General features: G+C 38.1%; 2 protein-coding genes across 2 annotated transcripts; one reads left to right on the plus strand and one right to left on the minus strand.

Moving 5' to 3' along the window:
* Positions 1 to 1,107: 1,107 nt before the first annotated feature.
* On the plus strand, positions 1,108 to 8,672 carry stard14 (START domain containing 14). Its single transcript, XM_049586746.1, has 6 exons — positions 1,108 to 1,494; positions 1,575 to 1,722; positions 3,661 to 3,764; positions 3,974 to 4,091; positions 4,173 to 4,225; positions 6,487 to 8,672. The coding sequence occupies exons 1-6, from the start codon at positions 1,333 to 1,335 to the stop codon at positions 6,694 to 6,696; spliced, it is 795 nt and encodes a 264-aa protein (XP_049442703.1). The 5' UTR covers positions 1,108 to 1,332; the 3' UTR covers positions 6,697 to 8,672.
* Positions 8,673 to 10,097: 1,425 nt separating this feature from the next.
* On the minus strand, positions 10,098 to 17,769 carry pdzd11 (PDZ domain containing 11). The gene is made up of 6 exons (XM_049586751.1): positions 17,681 to 17,769; positions 16,994 to 17,101; positions 14,593 to 14,733; positions 14,361 to 14,459; positions 14,009 to 14,069; positions 10,098 to 10,765 (listed from the first exon to the last, which is right to left on the minus strand). The coding sequence occupies exons 2-6, from the start codon at positions 17,084 to 17,086 to the stop codon at positions 10,731 to 10,733; spliced, it is 429 nt and encodes a 142-aa protein (XP_049442708.1). The 5' UTR covers positions 17,087 to 17,101; positions 17,681 to 17,769; the 3' UTR covers positions 10,098 to 10,730.
* Positions 17,770 to 19,729: the final 1,960 nt, after the last annotated feature.

The following is a 19,729-nucleotide window of genomic DNA, read 5'->3' on the forward strand; positions in this document are numbered from 1 at the left end:
GAAACAATGTTGTATCTAAACAGTTACATACTTCAACCTCGGCTGTTTGACATTTTAACAAAAGTTTCTGGTCACATGGTGATGAAGATTTATCTGTTACAATCTCACTGTTTCATTTAATGTTATATTCATAATGAATTGATATGATACGATGGCTTCAATAAAGGCTAGATTTGTTTCAGACCTGTAAATTCCTTCATGTTTCTTCTCATTAAAGACGGTACAAACAATCACCTGATTCAAATTCATGGTTTAAACAAGAGGCATTGATGGTGTTTCTGTTTTAAAAACCTAAAAACTTACATATCTTAAATCATTTTCCCCATGAAACCCCACTGATATGGACATCCTCGTGATGGGGTTGGTTGTCATAGTGTCTTTGATGATTAATTTCTTTTTCTTACAACAAGTTGTAAAAATAAAAGTGATACCCATTTCAAGCCAAGACTTTAAGCTTTTATTTAATGTAGGAATCATTACTGAAAGATGTTTTGGCAATTCACACAAGAGTAAAAAGTGTGACAACCAACCCGGCCTCCCCTACTTAAAAAATATTTCAATGCTGATTCTTTGGTACTTTGAACTGACTTTTACTGAAGTAAAAGATCTGAGTACTTCTTCCACCACTGGTTATTTAAAATACATTTTTTAATTCATTTAGAAATATTTCACTAACAGATGTAAGAACCACCTGTAGACCCAATCATGATGATAAATCCAAGCTTGAATTATTATTTTTTATGTAACACTTTTATTGTTGTACATTTATAATCGTGATGATCACCGCATTTATCAACCCTGAGCAATTCTCACCCACCCACTCCCCTGAGCTGCCCACAGTCCTCAGCCTACTTACTATATGTAGCCTTGTTTGTGTCTTTCACACTCTGTGACAATAAAACACCACAACACTGCTCCTTTTATGAATTCACTCGGTATCAGTTCAGAAGTACAGTAGCTATGGGATAGTTTTAAAACAAGTACTCTGAAACTGGGTTGAGTCTTTCTTTGTTTCTGAGAGAACGGGGCGAACTGTTCTTTTAAACGCGCTACCTGCGTAACACACCTGGATTCCGGAAGTGCCGTGACGTCAGTGGGAGAGGTGTTGGAAGGCATGGCTGAGGAATTCAACACAAAAAAATCCTGCTCGACTTGATTGGTGATCGGCTCGCATATATTCGTGTCGCCAGAGGCAAAGAGCCACAGAGGACTTAAATCTCTTCACACACACACACACACACACACACCCCTGAGGAGGACTGAGCAGGTGACTGTCAGATTTATTTACGGGAAGTTTTTTATTAAGAAGAAAGTTTTTAAAGCTATTCAAAGATGTCTATTTTACCCGACGAGGCGGTTTTTGCTGACTTCAGGAAGCAGTGTTTATCATCAGAGAACTGGGCCAACAAGTATGATAAGCACGGGATACAGGTGTGGGTCGAGGTGTCTCCTAAAAATAAAGACAACAACGTCCCTAAAGTGCACAAGATCAGGGTAAGTACACATTAACTTCTCTCTGTTAGGACCTCAGTGTCTCTGGGCTGTGAACCTGACATCACACTCATGTGTTGCAGTGTAAGATGACCATCAAAGATGTCTCAGCCGCCACCATGTACGACGTCCTTCACGACGGCCAGTACCGTAAGAAGTGGGACCCCGCCATGTTGGAGAGTTATGACATTGCCCGGCTCTCTGCTAACGCTGATGTGGGCTACTATGCATGTGAGCACTGTTCAACCTTACCACATTTACCTGTGTGTCTGTGTCTCACCTGAAACCTCCACCTGACTCAGTTTCACCTGTTACACACCAGGAATGCAGATTAAGAGTTTGGTTCTTATTTAAATATTATTTGAAATATATTTTGTGGATAAACAGCATAAAAATAATACACGTTAACATATGCCAGGGGACTAAAACAAATCTTACATCAGCTCATTAAATGTTACACAAGGTGCACATGTTCTTATTTTTAGAGTATTGAATTGACTTAATCTACTGTTTTAAGTTCAATTTCAGAAATAAAAAGGTTTTACGATTGGAAAATTTTATATATACATGAGATTTTGCAAGTAATAGAGTTAAATAAATGTTAATAAGGGGTGAGTAAAAACACCTAACAATACGTTTTCACAAGAAAGGGAAAATTCAAAATCAAAATACAGGAGTATCGATGAAAATAGATGGCATAAATATTCTGGAGTCAGTTGACAAAATGAATGGACCGTTCTGCATATTGAGCACTTTAACTTTTAGTACTTCACATATATTTTGATGCTGATCTTTTGGTACTTGAGTAAGATTTTGGATGCAGAGATTTAACTTGTAACAGTAGTTTTACTTTGTGGTATTACTACTTTGGGTATTTAAAATACATTTTTTGAAACGTTAAAACAGATTTTTGCAAGTAACTGAATCAAATTGGTGACATAGTATTAATTTGTTTTGGTAGATTGCATTTTTATAAGAAAGGGAAAATTCAAAATCAATATACGAGGAAATAACAGAACCGATATCTTGCCAAAAAATACAGGAGTGGAGACAAGATTAAAATAGGTGGCATGAATCTTCTGGAATCAGTTGATAAAATAAGCAATCCACAACAATTTCCTCCTAAGAGATTACCTTTTATACCAGTGGCAAACCTCCTACTGGCCCTTTTCCCCCCTTTTTTGTGAAAATAGAATGGGGGGAAAAATGATCCTACTAATGATATTGATCCTAGTGATACTCCTGCATTTATGGGTATTGTGAAGTGGAGTGTATGTGGAGAACATTAGAGGAAGAAAAAACGGCCATCCAGGGTGCAGTACAAAAAAGATTATTATTCAAGATTAACTTTAACTTTACTGCCCCACAGATTGGGAAATGTGTCTTGTGCCCTACACCCATACTGCAGCCACAGAAATACAACGCACACCATAGTACATAGACAAGTCAACATTCTACCCAACGTAGCAATAGGAAACACCAAAAGATAAATTAATAAATAATATCATGTACGGAAAATGCCTTTTACAAAAATGCAAAACAGCAAATTGTCATAACCCAATGCCAGTTCTAGCTTCATCTGCCATTGTTTAAGAACTTTATAGACAGAGGTATGAGTGAATCTCCATCAGAGCGCAGCAGCGCCGTTTGTCTCTTGTTCATGTTTGTACCAAATGTGCTCGGCCCAGCACTGTTTTATACTGTTTATATGGAAGAGTAGTGCTGTTTCAAGGAAGTACAGCATTAAAGTCAGCGCTGATTTTTTTGATTTTATGTTGTGACCTAGTTCTTTAGCATAATGTTGATAAAAGGTGGGGCAAATTCTTTGCAAATGACAGAGTAAAATGCACTTAATTTGAGCCATTGTAAAACAATTATTTTCCCATCAGCAAACTCTTCTGACTCTTGTTACACACTCAAACTAAATTTGCTTTTCTTCTTGTATATGATGCCGTCTCCTTTAACTTCCCTGTCTAATACATTAGAATCTCTTTCTTTTCTCGACACGTTTGTGCGCCACTGAAGCCCTCGGGAATGAAGACTGAGCGCTCTCCCGTTCCACCACTGTATTTATTGTCATAACAAAGGAGCACTTGTTGAGTGTAAGGTTGTGCACAATGAAGAAACCCAAAATAACCAGGTGTTTATGGGTTCTGTTTTTTTCTGCAGGGATTTCTCCAAAGCCTATAACCAACAGAGATGTGGTGACTCTGCGTTCGTGGCAGGTGAACGAGGACGAGTACATCATCATTAACTTCTCAGTCAAACACTCGGTACGACGACGACACCTCCTCCACACACTCCCACTGTCTTTGAACATGACATTTCTACATTTCTACTCAATTAAACAAGCAAATAATCAACAATGAAAGTAACTCTTAGTTGCAGCCGTAGTTTTAACCAAATTGCATGACGTGTCCGTGTTTTTCGGGTAAATTTTGTTTTTCTCATTGCTCTCCAAACTGTTTTTATTCCACTCCAGAAATACCCTCCTCGCAGCAAAATTGTGCGGGCCGTCTCCATCCTCACTGGCTATTTAATCAAGCCCATCGGACCAAACAGCTGCACCTTCACATACCTTTCACAAGCTGACCCCAAAGGTAAGACCAACACTATATTTTCCAAACTGAGAGTTCCTGCTGAACATTTTTGGAGCTCTAACATTCATGTCTTTGCTCCAGGTTCTCTTCCAAAGTGGGCAGTGAACTACGCTTCCCAACTCCTCGCTCCAAAGGTACGTATCGTTACATGGCGCAAACTCTTTTCAGTAAAGGTTGTGTTTACTTGTAGTCAACAAGGTGATAAGGTTAAAAATACACGAGGGCGTGTGTCAGGCAGGCAATTAAAAAGCGTGTAATAGGTGTGTGCACGCATAATGGAGTGAGGGTTTCATGTGTCTTAAAGGACAATGGTAACCATAGAAACCCAATTTAAGGGCCTGTCCTGGTGAGTTTGCTGACAAAGGAGTATCTCAGCCTGAGTTGTCGCTCTCTCTCGGCAGAACTTGTTCCCCAGGTTTCATATGCTCCGCTGACTGAAACTATTTAGAGCAACGTGTGTGAGTGAGAAGCCGCCATTCAGGCTTGTGCCTTTTAAACTAAACCACAACATTGACCTTCATTACCTACTAACAGTACGGAGCCCAAAAGTTTTATTTACTAATATCAAACAAGAATTGACAGCCAAATATTACTCATGAAATATTTATACAAAATGATTCAAGAATTCATTTTAACTTTTTAAACTAGAGTTTGCCTCTTTATTAGGAAATGAGTGCACACAACATATTGATAGTCAATTAAAAATGAATTCATAACTTTTTGTACAGGCTCAGTTGAACATTGCTATAATAGTGTGTGGTTATAACCAATCCGACGGCACACCTGGATTTGCATCACTGCACACCAGTGTACCGCGGCACACCATCTGAGAGTCACTGTCGTAAGGGAACAAGTTTGTTATCTGTGCTTTAGTTAGCCCATTATCTTGCGTGCATACATTATCTTGTGCTCACAAGGTGAAAAAAATACCACGTTATGGGACTTTGGGGGCTCCACGTGACAGTGAATCTTTAAATTAAAATCTTCATAAGGCAATATAACACATCTCAGGGCTGGTTTATTGGTGAACGTTCAAACTGGGAATGGAAAATAATTTAATCCCTAATTGTAGATCACCTTAAATCATTTTGAGGCTTGCTTGCTTTAATTTGAGTGACTGGAGCAGGGCTGCAACTAATGACAAATCAGTGTGGATTAATGTGGTGATTATTTTCTTGATTATTTTGGTCTATAAAGTGCTGAGACCAAGGTGATGTCTTCCAGTTCCTTGTTTTGTCCGACCAACAGTTCAAAACCTCCAGATATTCAGTTTACTGTCACAGAACGCTAAGAAAACCACCATACCTTTACAGCTGCAGGGCTAAACCCTTTTTATTTTAGCATTTTTGCGCATCAAACCCTGTAGATTGATTTTAATATAGTTGCCCATTGAATTTTCTGCTGATTGACTAATCAGTTAGCCGGCAAATCTTTTCACCTCTAAACTACAGAATTACTGACGGCAGATAAAACACTGTTATATAAGTGAACTGTGTCATATTTAAGAGAGGAGGGGTCCTTTATTGTTTGACCTTTTGGTTGGGAGTAAAAAAGGCCTTACAAAGTCATTGCCTAATTCAGTTGAAGCTGCAGTTTGGTTTGATGAAGCAAACTTATGTTCAGTATTAGTTTTGTTTGACATCGGTGGAAGTCAAGAATTTATGTGCCTTTTTAACTTAGTCTTTGTTAACGGCTTAACCCTTTGAAACCTGAACAAATTGGTCTGATTTCTTTTAAAAAAAAATATGGGAAGAAGGCAATGAGCAATGAAAGAGAGAAAAAAAAAACAAAATTAGCAAGAAACTGGTAAAAAGAGAAAATTAAAAACAATAAATTAGTAAATAACCTAGAAAGAGTGCTCAAAAATTGTAATAATTCTGTGACATAATTTTAAAAATAATTAATCATGCAAGTACAGTAATCATGTCAAATAGTTTTCCCTAGTTTGATTTTATCATTATTTTTTTGAAAATTAATATTTTATTTATTTATTTTGCAATTTGTGAGACCTTTTTTTTCCCCAAGTTGCTTATTGCCTTTTCCAAATGTTTTTGAAAAAAAAATGCACCACTTCGCTCAGGCTTCAAAGGTTTAAATACCTGCAAAAGGCATCTAAAAGCAGCTAATGAAAAGTGATGTCGCTCCAGGTTTCAAAGGGTTAAATATGACTTTACTATTAATTTTAATCTTTTTGTGTGTTACATTTAACACGTAATCGCAGACTTTGTCAGAGCTGTAAATAGTGAGACTTGTGTAACTGCCTGCGACATAACCTGTTGCGTAGTATTTTGTGACCAGCTTTATCTCCAGCTTTGTTGACTGAGAATGAAGGTGCGGTATGTGTCGGACTGCAGCCCTTTGATAATGGTTTCCTCTCTTGAACCGCTCCTTCCAGGTGATGAAGTGTGTACACAAGGCAGGACAGAACTACCCAGAGTGGAAAGAGAAGAACTCTCCTGAACTGAAGCCCTGGCTGTACCCGGAGCAGAACACATTGCCCATGATGGACCCCGCTGAACTGTCGATACAGAGAGGCGACTCGCTTGAAAATTTGGATGAGAGCTCAAAGGTGGAAGTTCAGCAGGACGGCGAGGACAGCAGTTAAATCTTATCCGAGTGATTGAGTGCGGCAGAGAGATCAGGAGACTGTATATACTCACACATTCAATAAGACTTAAACTCTGACTCTCTGTGATGTCGCTCTGATGCTCTTGAATATTTATCCAGTTTTCCAAATCAGTGCCTTTTGGGATGAGCAAGAGCATGAAGTGTTTACAGCTGTCTTTGCAGACGGAAATGAGCACAGATCAAGTTGCCCTTCACCTCAGTCCATGTTGAACTAAGCTAAACATCTCTCCAGTGTTTGCCACCAGGCTTTTAAAACGTTTTTTGGGAAGACTTATTCGGCTAGTCCACCGACAGATAGTTTATGGAATATCTAACAGTATTTGGAACAATTCATGACATATTCTCAAATAATTTAATGGGATTTGAACTAGTCATGAAATCTATGCTGCATAGGTCGAGTGACTAGTTTAAGTTCAACTATATTATTATGAGAACATGTAGGTATGTTCATAAACCGGGGCCGCATCATTGCCAAGCTGGCATGCGCCTACAGTGTGCCAAGTAGGCAGTCTGCACGCGATAGTTATCGTAGCCGGCAGATACGCCATACATGCTGCTAAATTGCAGCAGCAAGAGCAGCGTTTAAGTCACCATGACCACATGGACCAAACAAGCACAACAAGTCAAGCTAGATTGATAAGACAAAGAACTGATGAATGTTGTGTCTTACTTAAATTCATATTGTGAACATCGCTGTCCATGCAGGCAATTATTTGGCAACTATGAAAGCTAGCACGTCTTGTGCGCTAGCGTTGTTTGTCCTGCCTGGTGACACTTACATGGTGGCGGCCACTGGCTGACAGATTACACTCCGTTTAAACAGTTTTCCCGGCCCTTGCCATTCCAGTGGCGCAGGCCCATTCTATAGACAATCTATTAAACGTCTACAGAATAAGATGAAACGGTTCAATCAAATCTCAACCTAAAAAACTGTCGAAATGTTACCAATACTCTATATACCTTATGTAGGCAGACTATCCTAACTAAGTGTTGCCCCTTTTTGTTGTCCAAGTACAGGCTTGGAGGTGTCAGGTTTAAATGTGTCACAGTTACAGTACTACATTTACGATGGGCCCTCCGTCACGATGTTGTTTTAGTTGCAGCTATGTAACATACGCACATTTTAAATGAAGAAATGGAGCACGGTTGTCTACTTTGCCTTTACAAGTGACTGTGAATAGTTAAAAGTAGAATGAAGTGAAATTATTCTTTTCTTTGTTGAATGTCAGATAAAAAGTAATGTTTTATTTTGTTAAATCACATTATAATATGGCTAGTTTCAGATAAAACATCCTGGGATACCATAAAATCTATTACAGTGAACAGTTCTGGGCGTCAACCTTGAATCTGTTTTTCAGAAACCCAAATTTTAGCATGGTACAAAGAAAAAAACTTCAGTCACTATATTTGCTTCTAATTTTTGGATTTAAATGTGAAGATTTTTACTCATGTTACTTCTAATCCTTGGGTAATTTAAGTTAGTCATGATTAGTAAGCAACTGTGCTGTTTGTATTCTCTGTGTAAAACAGGAAGTCAGTTTGAAGGTTCGTTGTGTTCATTCAGATGTTGTGCAATCAAAGGGTTAAGCAATGTAATTCTTATTATAAGTTATACAGACCCTGAACTTGTATTGGCACTCAAGGAGGAGATCAACTGTCGATCCCTGAGGATTAAAATCTAGTGAGGTTGTATTTACATGTAAACTGTACATAGTAAGTTTTGTCATTTGAATATCTCTTTACCTGAAGGATTAGAACGACCAGAAATGTTTTATTTATTTATTTGAAGTTTCTGCAAGCTCAGGTGAAGTCATGGTGTGTGGAGAAAAGACCTGGGAATGAAGCCCTGCAGGCTGAGCTATTTTGTTTTTTCTTCATAAGATATTTCATGTAGACAATGTTCATGGTCTTGACTTTTTAAATAAACCTCACAAGGTTGATGTGCTTTGGTAATCCCTGTCGTTGACTGCATTCCTTTCAAGATGACAATCGGTCTCAGGAGAAACCAACATACAAAGTCGAGCAAGTGTGAAAACAGGGCAAACTGGTTCGTTTCCAGATGGTTCTGGCTCTTCAAGTACAAAGACAAAAGGTTACTGGGGTTTAAAACTTTTTTATTTCTTTTACCATGTCAATGTCATGTTCATTGAAATTCTGAAAAACACTTGAAGATCAGTAAGTTCATCTGATGGAAAAGTTATGTGTATGAAAACTATTAGTGTACAAAAGAATAAGACAGTGTTCAGGTGCAACAGGCGGCGATTTGCACACAAACAAAAGCTTTATACGAGCATACTACAGTAACATCCAGAGGCATTCAATTGTTTTCTATAAATGTTTGAAAGTGTGCAGATTCACTTTTTGTCCAAAGCTTGTATCAGCTGATTTTACTGATTAGCACGCCTTGAACCACAGAGGCAAAAATGATAAAACTACCTATCAGTCTTGAGCTGGAATAAAATCCTGCCAACATCAGGGTCTCAAGTGCACACAGATAAACAGTGTGTAATGTGCTGTTATCATGCACTGTAACTGCATGTTAGAAGTTATACTTGTCAACAGTTTGGCCCCTCAAATATACAATTCATACATAAAATATCATTCAGCCCATAAGCAGGTCATGTAAAACCTATAATGTATGAAACATGAACATGATTGATAATATTTAAAGGGACTCTATGCAAAATTCAGAGCGTATGAGTTGTCTAGACACGGTTCTCAACATGGAGGTGTCTGAGCAGATGGCTAGCAGCTAACGATGCTAACAACAGCAACAGTGCTGACAGAGCTGACATTTTTAACCAGGGTCAAACCTATATGTGTAGCCACCGAAAACCACCGAGAAGCTCAGATTACAAACTGCCGATCCATCTCACGCTCCATTCTACCCTCACTCGTGAACAAGATCCCGAGATACTTTAACTCACTCCCAACCTGAAGGGGACAATCCACCGTTTTCTGGCAGACAACCATGGCCGCAGACTTGAAGGTGCTGACTCAAGTGCTCAGCAGCACCTTCACTATATATTTACATAGTAAATAGTGGTTTGCTACTATATTAATGCTCTGAATGTCACGCACATGCTCGGTCCATAACAGCAGTCACTGAAATATATTTACACAACTTGATATTCCCTAAACAACTTTTTTTGTTAAATATTTAAAAACTGGATGTACAGTTTATTCACAGTGATTCTTAGAACAGTGATATTTACCAGAAGTCTTGCACTATCATTTGCTCTTACAATACATGAGGCCCTGCTGTCTGTGTACCATGTGTGTCAGTGTGTACTGAGGTCCAAGTCATAAGTACATTTGTTACATGTACATACACCCAGTTGCCAGTTAATCAATGTAAGAAACATACAAACAGTGATATGTTGCTGAAAGTTTTAGGAAAACACCTTGAGTTTAAATGATTCTATCAAACATTATACCTTTTCATGATTGTAGGATTTACTGTCGGCTGACTTATTGCATTAGTTTTAGCTTGGCGTACCTAATTGACTAAGAACTCAGCGTATGTGTCTTAACTTTATAGCAGTATCATCAAGGCAAATGTGTACAGTAGACACAAGTGCTACTCTGTACTCGATATGTCTAGTAGAAACATCCAATTATAGGGCATGAGGGAAAGCGAAGATAAAACGATTACGTTGGGTCTGTAAATGTTAAAGCTTGACTGGAAAAATATGCAACAGTTCCATAATTTGTAACGTGAAATGTCTATATTAAGCTCCTGTTTGTACTATGACTGCCTTCACTTCCTGTGAACACATCCTGATGGAGTAGAAATCATGTATCACAGTAGACCAGGGAGCGCTCAGATATCTGGGTGAGATGAGTATATAACAGAGTATATGTTGCCCTTACATGGAGGACTTTGAATCAGGCTGTTAGTCATGCATCAGTCATCTTGAAGCTGAGACAGAATGGAGGCCAGAGTCTGTAGGAGGAGGGTAATGACGTGCAGTGACGCGGCTGTCCAACTCTTTCTCTCTCTGCTGCCACCTAGTGTACGGTCCTCTCCTTCTGTCTTTGGTAATCTGACAGAAGAACACACAGAGAACAACACTGTAGTACTGAAAGGGAATTTAATTATCAGACCTCCTACCAGTATGATTAAATTCTGTCACTCCAAAGCATGTCTTTTTGTTGTTGAAGACGTGCAGTGAGATCAGACAGATAGTTATCTCAGCGACAGCATGTGGGTACTGTAGCATGCTGGCAGCGAGGTGCTGACAAGCTTCAAATTCTTGAGGTTTGTTCCCTCAGAATGAGATATGTTCTTTACAAAAGCCTTTTTCACACATTAATTTTTCACTGTCATTCTGATAAGGCATGTCACATATGACGTATGAGCACACTGGGGGATGATAAAAGGCATGCTCTATCATGCCCAAAGTGAGTTAGGTTCTACTTTACTTAGTGAATCTAAAGGTATGTAGGATTTAGTGGCGTCTAGCAGTGAAGTTGCAGACTGCAAACAACTGAACACCCCTTGGTTCACCCCTCCCTTTCCAAGTGTGTAGAGAACTTGCAGAGGCCATCAGGTAACATAAAACCACAGAGGCCCTCTCCAGAGTCATTGTTTGGGTTGTCCGCTACTGTAGAAACAAGGCAGCGAAATCTGGTGGGCTCACAATGTACAGATATGAAGGACTCATTCAAGGCTAAAGAAAACACAACAACTCTTAGCTTCTGAGGTCTGTACTATGATGCCAGTTCATGTTACCCAGAATGTCTTTTCATTATCTGCCTTGACTAACCCGTCACATTGGCCGTCTGGATAACTGGTACTACAAAGCTGGTTATCAACTAGTTCAGTCAACTCTGGGTTTCCTATCCAGCCACGAGCGCGTTCATGTGAAAGCGGGTGTTAATTACGAGCAACATCATCAGGACCATGAATGAAGTACACTGCTTCATATCATATGATATGAAAGTGACGAAAGAAAGTGACGTCATATGACGAAAGTGTCTGACAAGGGATGTACAGGGGACATGGGATGCAAACGATACTCTGTAATGTTATAATGGAAAATGTACTTGCATTCATAATAACTGGATCCAATTAAAAGTGTCTGGATTACTCTTCTAATAAAATATTATCTTCGTTATTCAAGTTCTCATCACACAGGTGTCTCATTATTTTAAGTTGCAGAGATGGAATCAAGAATGTAAAACAGCAACACTATCACTGCAGACTAAAATAAACTTTGCATAAGTTGAAATCCTGCAAAAATAATGTGTTCAGTGTTGCTAATGATCTCTGTGTTTGTTAGAAGCTGTTTTAAAACCAGTGGAAATAGAGCCCTGGAACAATGAAATGATTCTGCTGACCTCAAACAACATATAGGCTAACCTTTTTTACATGAGACTCTGCTCCAGAGCAGGTTATCTTACCCAGAGTTAACCCTGAAGTTACCTCGCTAACTTCATATTCTGCTCCGTACTACAGGCCTCTGGTGAATATACACTAATGAAAACATAATTATGAATATCAAGTTACATTTCTGCCAATCGATCTACCTTACGCATTCACATGGATTCAGGCAGACGAATAACATCTTCTCGATGGCACGGGAAAAACAAACTAAGAGTCCAACGGAATGGCAGGACGGCAAAACAAAACACAAGACAATATGTTGCGATGGTGATGTCGTATTGTTTACAAAGAATGGAATAAAATATATTAAATGAAATCTTTTTTTTTTTTTGTCTACAATTTTATGTAATTCTTCTAGTAATGTCCAGTGACTGTCCAGATCACCCATATTTCTCCTCGTGTGATGGACATAAGTAAAATCTGGTTATAAATTCTGTCACAGTGGACGCCAAAAAATGACAATACTTTAACTCTGGACTTCAATGCCTTCTAGGGTTACCAGTATTCTCTGTCCGCCTCACCTGATTTTACCACCTGCTCTTATCCACTAAAGCAGTGGCTCCCAACTGATGGGTTGCAGTCCAAAAGTAGCTCACAGATCCATTCTAAATGGACGGCAAGTGACTCGCAAACGTGTCAAGTTTGTAAAAAACACACTTTATAATGAAGTGTGGTAAATTTCTGGCACAGAGCTTTAACACTGAAGTGCCGTTTCCTGCTATAGAGTGAGTGAGAGAGCGGACAGCTTATCAGAGACAGCAAACTAGCTCGATGACATGGCCAAACACAGGTATGACACTGAATATATCAAACTGTGTGGACACTGAGCTAATGACCAGTTGGGAACCACTGCACTAAGGTAAGATCTGGTTTGCTGTCTTCCATCTGCTTGAATCTATGTGAATGCAGCACATGACAACCTATGTTTTCTGATGCTGTTAAAGGTCTGTTTGCCTCAGTAGACATTTTTAAACAAAGCCAGAAAGCAGGGCTACATTTTAAATCATAATCTGTCCAGAAACACAAAAGGCTAATTTTACACATACACCTCAAACACCTCAGTTCCTGTACATTAATTTATCTGTTATTTATGGTAACAAGATACTGACTAGGCCATTAAAGACAAACTGTGTAGTCAATCAAGTCAATCAATAATGCTAAATGCTAAAATAAAAAGAATGTAAATTGCATTCACAGACAGTGGGTATTGATAAGCCATTAAGCACCATTACTACAAATGTATTATTACAGTTAATATCTGACAGGTATTTTCTGTTTGTTTTTACCATCATGAATAATTTCTTTCATCCTAATTCCTCTCCACTGTAATGTGTTAGATGTCATGTGTTCCAAGGATTCATTTCGTTACTCAGAAAACATCTGAGAAGGACTCTAATTTACAAAGACTCTTAACACTTCATTGTTTGTGGCTTTTTTTTGTTAAACTGTACATCTTCAACAATTCTGTCTGGAACTCTTGTTCGATTATGCAATCTTCGTTTTTATCTTTACAGGGGAAGTATCTTCATCAGACATTTATGGCTTCTAACCTCTCCTGCACAATGTTTTAAATTTTAATTTCCTTTTCCTGTATTTTCTGTACTTGTATGTGTAAATAAACTAAATTTGTTTCCTCCAGTGCCAAAATTAAAAGTAAATTAGAAATACTACATTAATAAAAAATTGCTCTGTAACATTTTTGATTTCTATATACAGAAATCTCCAGAAATATCTTCACAATAAGCAAGACCAAAAATGTTTTAACTACATGAATGAACATTTCTAGTTCCACTGTAAAGCAAATGGTATAGCAGATATTAAATCTGGAGTATGGACTCTAGTTACATGACTAAAAGATTGTTGTCATTCTCTGGATATGATTTTGTAGCGTCAGACTTACTGTAAGGAAAGAAGCGAACCCTCATCAATATTTCTCGTGCCGTCTTCAGAATCTCTACAGCCTAAAGAAAAAGAAGAAATTAACTTACTGCAATACAATAAAACAGCGTTCACCTATAAAAACTGCAACATTGGGCTCATCTCATTAAGACACCATATACATAAAAATGAGCATAATTCAGTAAAAATGTAAGTATTAAAATATGTAACAGGCATGTTCTAAAATAAAGGCCCATTTCACACAGATGTTTTTCAACATATTCCAACTACAGTGAAGACGTACTGTAGGTACTGAATAATGCGATGATTAAAATCTTCGCGGCTCTCAGCATGAGAGTTGTGCTCTGACTCACTCTTGAGTGCTCTATGTCCTGGAAATCAACCTCATTCACAGACAGAACCTGGTCTCCCTCTTGCAGCCCTGCTCTGTGGGCATCTGAGTCTGGGACCACCTGCCAACACAACACATCACACACACGCACAGAGATCAGAAATCACAATATGGAAACAGTCAGTCAGCAGCACAACAAGTTCAAATGCCGGTAAAAGCTGAATGAGTCAGCATGGCTACACACACACACACACCTTGGATATGAAGATTCCCAACTGTGACGCCTTGCCTCCACGGATATTGAAGCCCAGCTGTGCTCCTGGAGGTTTCTTCAATACGATGGTACGAGGCAGGAACTGGGTGAGCTCATTGTTGTAGTCAGGGTGATGAACTCGCTAAAAATGTACAAAGAAAAAGAAAAGCTGACGATGTATGACCAGAATGGTGGCATGGTTTCCATTATGACCCTGTGAGCTTGATTCTTCTTACACATCTTGACTTACTAACAGCAATCTGGGACATCACATACTAGAGGATTCAAATGTTTCGTATCTTTCCACCGCGGTGAATCAGCAGAAAAGGCAGACTTGTGTGTTTTTTGTTGAGCTTTCAACTGCATCACATCACAGTTCACCTTTGGTTTCAGATTTGAATGCCTTCTTGATCTTTCTTCGCCTGTCAACTGAAACCTGGTCAATGACTTTGACTCGATTTTTACTCTGATAGCCAATTGCTGTTTTGTTTCTGGTGCTGATTGATTTTCTTGTCCAGAGAAACACATGGGATTTGGACTAAATGAGCTCTTTGTGAAAACACGTATTAGAAACATTAAGGAGGACATTCAATTTAAACAATGACAGGGGTTATGGGGCTTTTGCCAAACCACCCCCTACACCCTCTCCCTACCCACTTTGATTCTGTTTCCACATTCATGTGATTGGTATGCTACATTAAGTGCCATCCAAAACCAACTAGTAGGGCGTGGCAGTGACCCTGCAACGATGCCGACTTACTGACCACTTGTAACGCCTAATTGTGTTTGTCATGGGAGACACTCAGTACAAATAAAGTTCCATACAACTACCCTTTACAAATGTTAACCCCTTTAACTAAGACCGACATTCAATATTGTCCTATAGTCGTTAACATGTTAAAGATCACACTGTATTTAGGATAAAATATCACCTTCTCTAGTCTCTAGAAAACGGTCGCTTTCATTTTAACGTAAAGTGTTGTATATTGTTAGTTACACGAACTGTTGCAAAAAACAAGCAGCCTATAAATAACAGAGTTAGAAATGATAAGCTATTTACAGAAACAAGAAAAGAAATGCCACCAAAGAAGCTCAGGGGTAAGTTTTATTTGTAAATTTTTTTTCTAAATTTGTATCTACTTATTTATTTATCAATATTTTTTATTTAAGTTATTTCTTCTAATGGCATGAGGATAATGAACAAACATTCAGATAAACAATAGTGGCTCAAACAGATCAAATATCAGGGCCATAAATACACAGAGAACAGCAAACAGGTTTAAGCTACATTTTTCACTATAATTATGGAAAGTTTCAACAGTTCCTTTTTCGGTTGCAGAGAGGGAAGTTTGTCCCAAAGCTTGCCGCTATATTTATACTCAACACTTCAATGAAGTGTATTTCTTAAAATGCTGAGGCTGAAGTTAGGATTTTAGAAACAAGTCCTGTTTCTCCTCTGAGGGCAGAAAAAGACTGGTTGCAACTACATTTCATCCAGTTCTGGATTATGGTGATTTGTCGTACATGAATGCATCTGCACATTATTTGCACATTAGATACTGCATATCATAGCGCACTGAGATTTGTTAGAAATTGTAAAGCCCTCACTCATCACTGTACGATTTATTCCAGGGCTGGTTGGCTATCTTTGACCTTTCATAGGCTCAGTTACTGATATTTGTTCAGTTGTAAAGCCAAACTGGGTAAACTTCCGTAATAGATTTTCACTTTGATTAAACAGAGATCTGATTGTAGCTACAGTCTGAGATCTCAAGATTTAGTTTTGCTGTCTGTTCCTAGTACATGGACATGCTCTGCTCCTGTCGCTTGGAACAACCTTCAAAAAGATTTGAAACTAGGTGAACTGGTCTTTTTACCAGACTTTAAAGCTCTCAAGAGTACAAGGATGAATGAGTCGGTTGGGTCTTGCCATTGTGCGTAGATGTTTTAATATTTTTACATGTTACTGTATATCTTCTATGTTTTTACTGTGCAGTTGTTTGGCTGTGACTTTTTGTGTGCTGCTGTCTTGGCCAGGTCTCCCTTGTAAAAGAGATTGCTGATCTCAACGGGACTTACCTGGTTAAATATGGTTTAAATTAAAAAAATAAAATTCAGCTGTGAAGGAGACTACAAACACAGTTACACTGTGACGGCGTGGAAGTAAGGAGGGTCCGATTTGGGAAAGGCCCATGATCTCACCCCCAGATATCACCGCCTGTTATCATGCCGTGATGGCATCTGTGCCATCTCCATGACAACTGACAAATCTCTACCCTCAGATGAAGACCTGAAGATGCAGCTGAAAGCTTTGGAAAAGACAGTTTAATGCTGTGCTCCTTTTTTAATCTGTCAAAGTTATGGAGTTAAACTCAAGTTGGTTCTTCTCATATTTAGCATACCTCCTGTGGAGCTATCCATGCTGGTGGGTTCTCATAAGAAGGCAGGAATACCACCGGGAGCTGGTAGTCATCATAAGGAATCTTCTGATCCATTTGTAATGGCAACAGCTTAAGCAAAAAAGCACAGTAAATTACTCTGTTTAATGAAAAGTTATTCCTGAAGATTTGGTGCAATGCTTGTTGTAAGAAAACAGGTAACGGCTATCCTCAGGAGTCTGTATCATTACAAATCAACGCTAGATATATAACTTACATTATGTTAATTACAGCATAACAACGAGCAAAGAGACCAAAACATTACACCGTTAGCTCATTTTCACGTTACACGTTTTACAACAAATCTGTCTCTAAAGAGTAAAGCTCCTGATATAATACAAATCCTTAAATTAACGTGAATATACTGAGGTACATTTGGATCAGATGAAAACGATGAATTGAAGTGAATCGTGCTTTAGCGGACAGTGAATAACTTCACATTGCAATATGCAAACAAGACGCTAGCTAACACTAACGTTAGCTTACTAACGTTAGCTAACTCAGAAACGAGCCTTCTTCGCTCTCTCCATTACACACCTTTAATAAACTAACATTCACTGCTATCATCATGTGAACTATAACGATAGGGACAGTGCATATTCTGAGGATAAAAACACAGAGAGACACCCATAAAATAATGAATTGTCTCACCTGCCAGGCTGAAGCTAGCAACAAGCACTTTTTCTTGTACTAATGGACGCCTGTTTCCCAGTGCACCACCGCCACCTACCGGCACGGAGTAGTTACGCCATCATGCAGTCCACCACAGTGATGGAAGAGAGGTGTTCAAAACAGTGTTAGAATAAGTATTCAAAAATGTTTACACAAGTAAAAGTGTACCACAGTGTACAAATACTCTGTTACATGTCTGAGTCATGCATTCAAAATTTTACTTAGGTAATCTATCTGTATCTGTATATACTAACTGCAAAATATTGACACTAATATGTGCAATAATGTAAATTCTGCCACTCAGCCTGTCTGTTTATTATGATATCCTGCTTTTATTCTTTACTGCTTACAATCAATCACTCAGGTGCATTATCAGTATTGTTAAACTCTGCAATATCTATACTTGCATCAGTCACTAATGTAAAATAAGCCATTCAGTCTTTGTCGTTATTATATTCTGCTTCTTTATGATGCTTCTTTATTATATTGCTCTATATATTGCTATTCATACTGTTTGCTTATTTTCTTATTTTGCTTATTTGGGGGTAATTGTATTTACATTATGTACTAATGGGTAATAACTAATAATAATAATAATAATAATAATAATAATAATAGTTAATAAAGTCTTAATTTACAATGATCATGATTTATTTGAAATTATCACTTAAATGTAATCTTTATATATTGCAGGCTAGCTTAATCCATAATAAAACATTGTATTTGATTTATATTTTGTATTAATAATCTGCAAATAACTAACTGAAGTTATCAGATAAATGTTGAGGAGTAAAAAGAACAATATTTGCCTCTGCGTGGAGCAGAAGTATAAAGTAGCAGAAAATTGAAATACTCAGGTACAGTACAAATACTATAAAACTGTGCTCAAATACAGTTCCTGAGTCCAAACACCTTGGGGAAGGAGGAAGACAGGTGGAGGTAAGTTTGTGCTCACAAAGAAACTACTATTAATACAAAAACAGTTTGCTCATGCCGAATCTCTCTTTATCCTTTAAAGTACACAATTTACTGCTGCAATGAATTATTAATCGATTCATATTCTACTTATATTCACAGGTGGACACCGAGGTGAAACAGCCTGGCGTCCTTCCCGAGAACCATGTGCTCTGCAAACTGCAACACAAAGTAACAGTACTAAATACACATGAAATCAATTGACTCAATAAACCTTTTTAAAAAATTGTGTGTTTCATTTAATTTAATACATGCCGAATGTGTGTTTTCAAATTATTTACAATTTACCATTATAATTTATCATTTCATTTATCCTCTTGTCATAAAGATAAATGCAACTTGACAGACTATGAAAAAGATAGTTGCATGCAAACACCAAGTGATGTCAGCTCTGTTACATACATCCCAAAGACATCGCTTATCATGATAATTTCCAGTCTCTTCCAGTCTTCCTGAAACACCTATTGGTATTGACTTTTTTCCTAAAGTTGAAGCGCAGTGTTTTTACAGCAGGACCAGTGAGCGTGTCATTTTCTTAAGTGCCTCTGTTCGAACAACTCATTTCACTCTAAGTTGAAATGACGTGGAACAATGTGCCTTCTTTAAATGATGTGTTGCAGCGACAACATAATGTCTCCAAACATGAGCTGAAACCTGTTTAAAAGAACCACAACAGTCCAAGTCAGTATCCTAGGTGGAAAGCTGCAGCACTGACTCTAAATTTTGCTCATAATTTAACTCATAACTGCTCATAAGACTAAAATAGCAGAAACTGAGACGTAATGCGTCTTCTAAATATGACCTTCCCCGACTTTCATCTCAGTTTCATATCTGCTACAGTCTCTCATTTACATATTTTTCCAAATTCACCTGAAGCCCCATGTGCCCATTTGGTTATAGCTCATTTCATTACACCATGCAAATGATTTTGCAGTAACCTGATATGTGCACTATCACATTAAAGCCTCGCACGTCTGTAGTAATTGTTCGCTTCATTAAACTGTCGGTTCATGTAATTCAGTTATATTACCAGACTGATTGATGTGAGGAGTG

This window comes from Epinephelus fuscoguttatus, linkage group LG9 (assembly GCF_011397635.1).
Source record: "Epinephelus fuscoguttatus linkage group LG9, E.fuscoguttatus.final_Chr_v1".
Lineage (NCBI taxonomy): Eukaryota > Metazoa > Chordata > Actinopteri > Perciformes > Serranidae > Epinephelus > Epinephelus fuscoguttatus.

Bases quoted from the DNA above. Each gene is read 5' to 3' on its own strand.
- stard14 (XM_049586746.1), top strand. From the start codon at position 1,333: ATGTCTATTTTACCCGACGAGGCGGTTTTTGCTGACTTCAGGAAGCAG. The intron at 1,723-3,660 runs GTGAGCACTGTT...TTTTTTCTGCAG, and splicing joins TGATGTGGGCTACTATGCAT to GGATTTCTCCAAAGCCTATA. The intron at 3,765-3,973 runs GTACGACGACGA...ATTCCACTCCAG, and splicing joins ACTTCTCAGTCAAACACTCG to AAATACCCTCCTCGCAGCAA.
- pdzd11 (XM_049586751.1), bottom strand. From the start codon at position 17,086: ATGGATCAGAAGATTCCTTATGATGACTACCAGCTCCCGGTGGTATTC. The intron at 14,070-14,360 runs GTGAGTCAGAGC...CTTTTTCTTTAG, and splicing joins AGGACATAGAGCACTCAAGA to GCTGTAGAGATTCTGAAGAC. The intron at 10,766-14,008 runs GTAAGTCTGACG...TTCTTCTGTCAG, and splicing joins GGTTCGCTTCTTTCCTTACA to ATTACCAAAGACAGAAGGAG.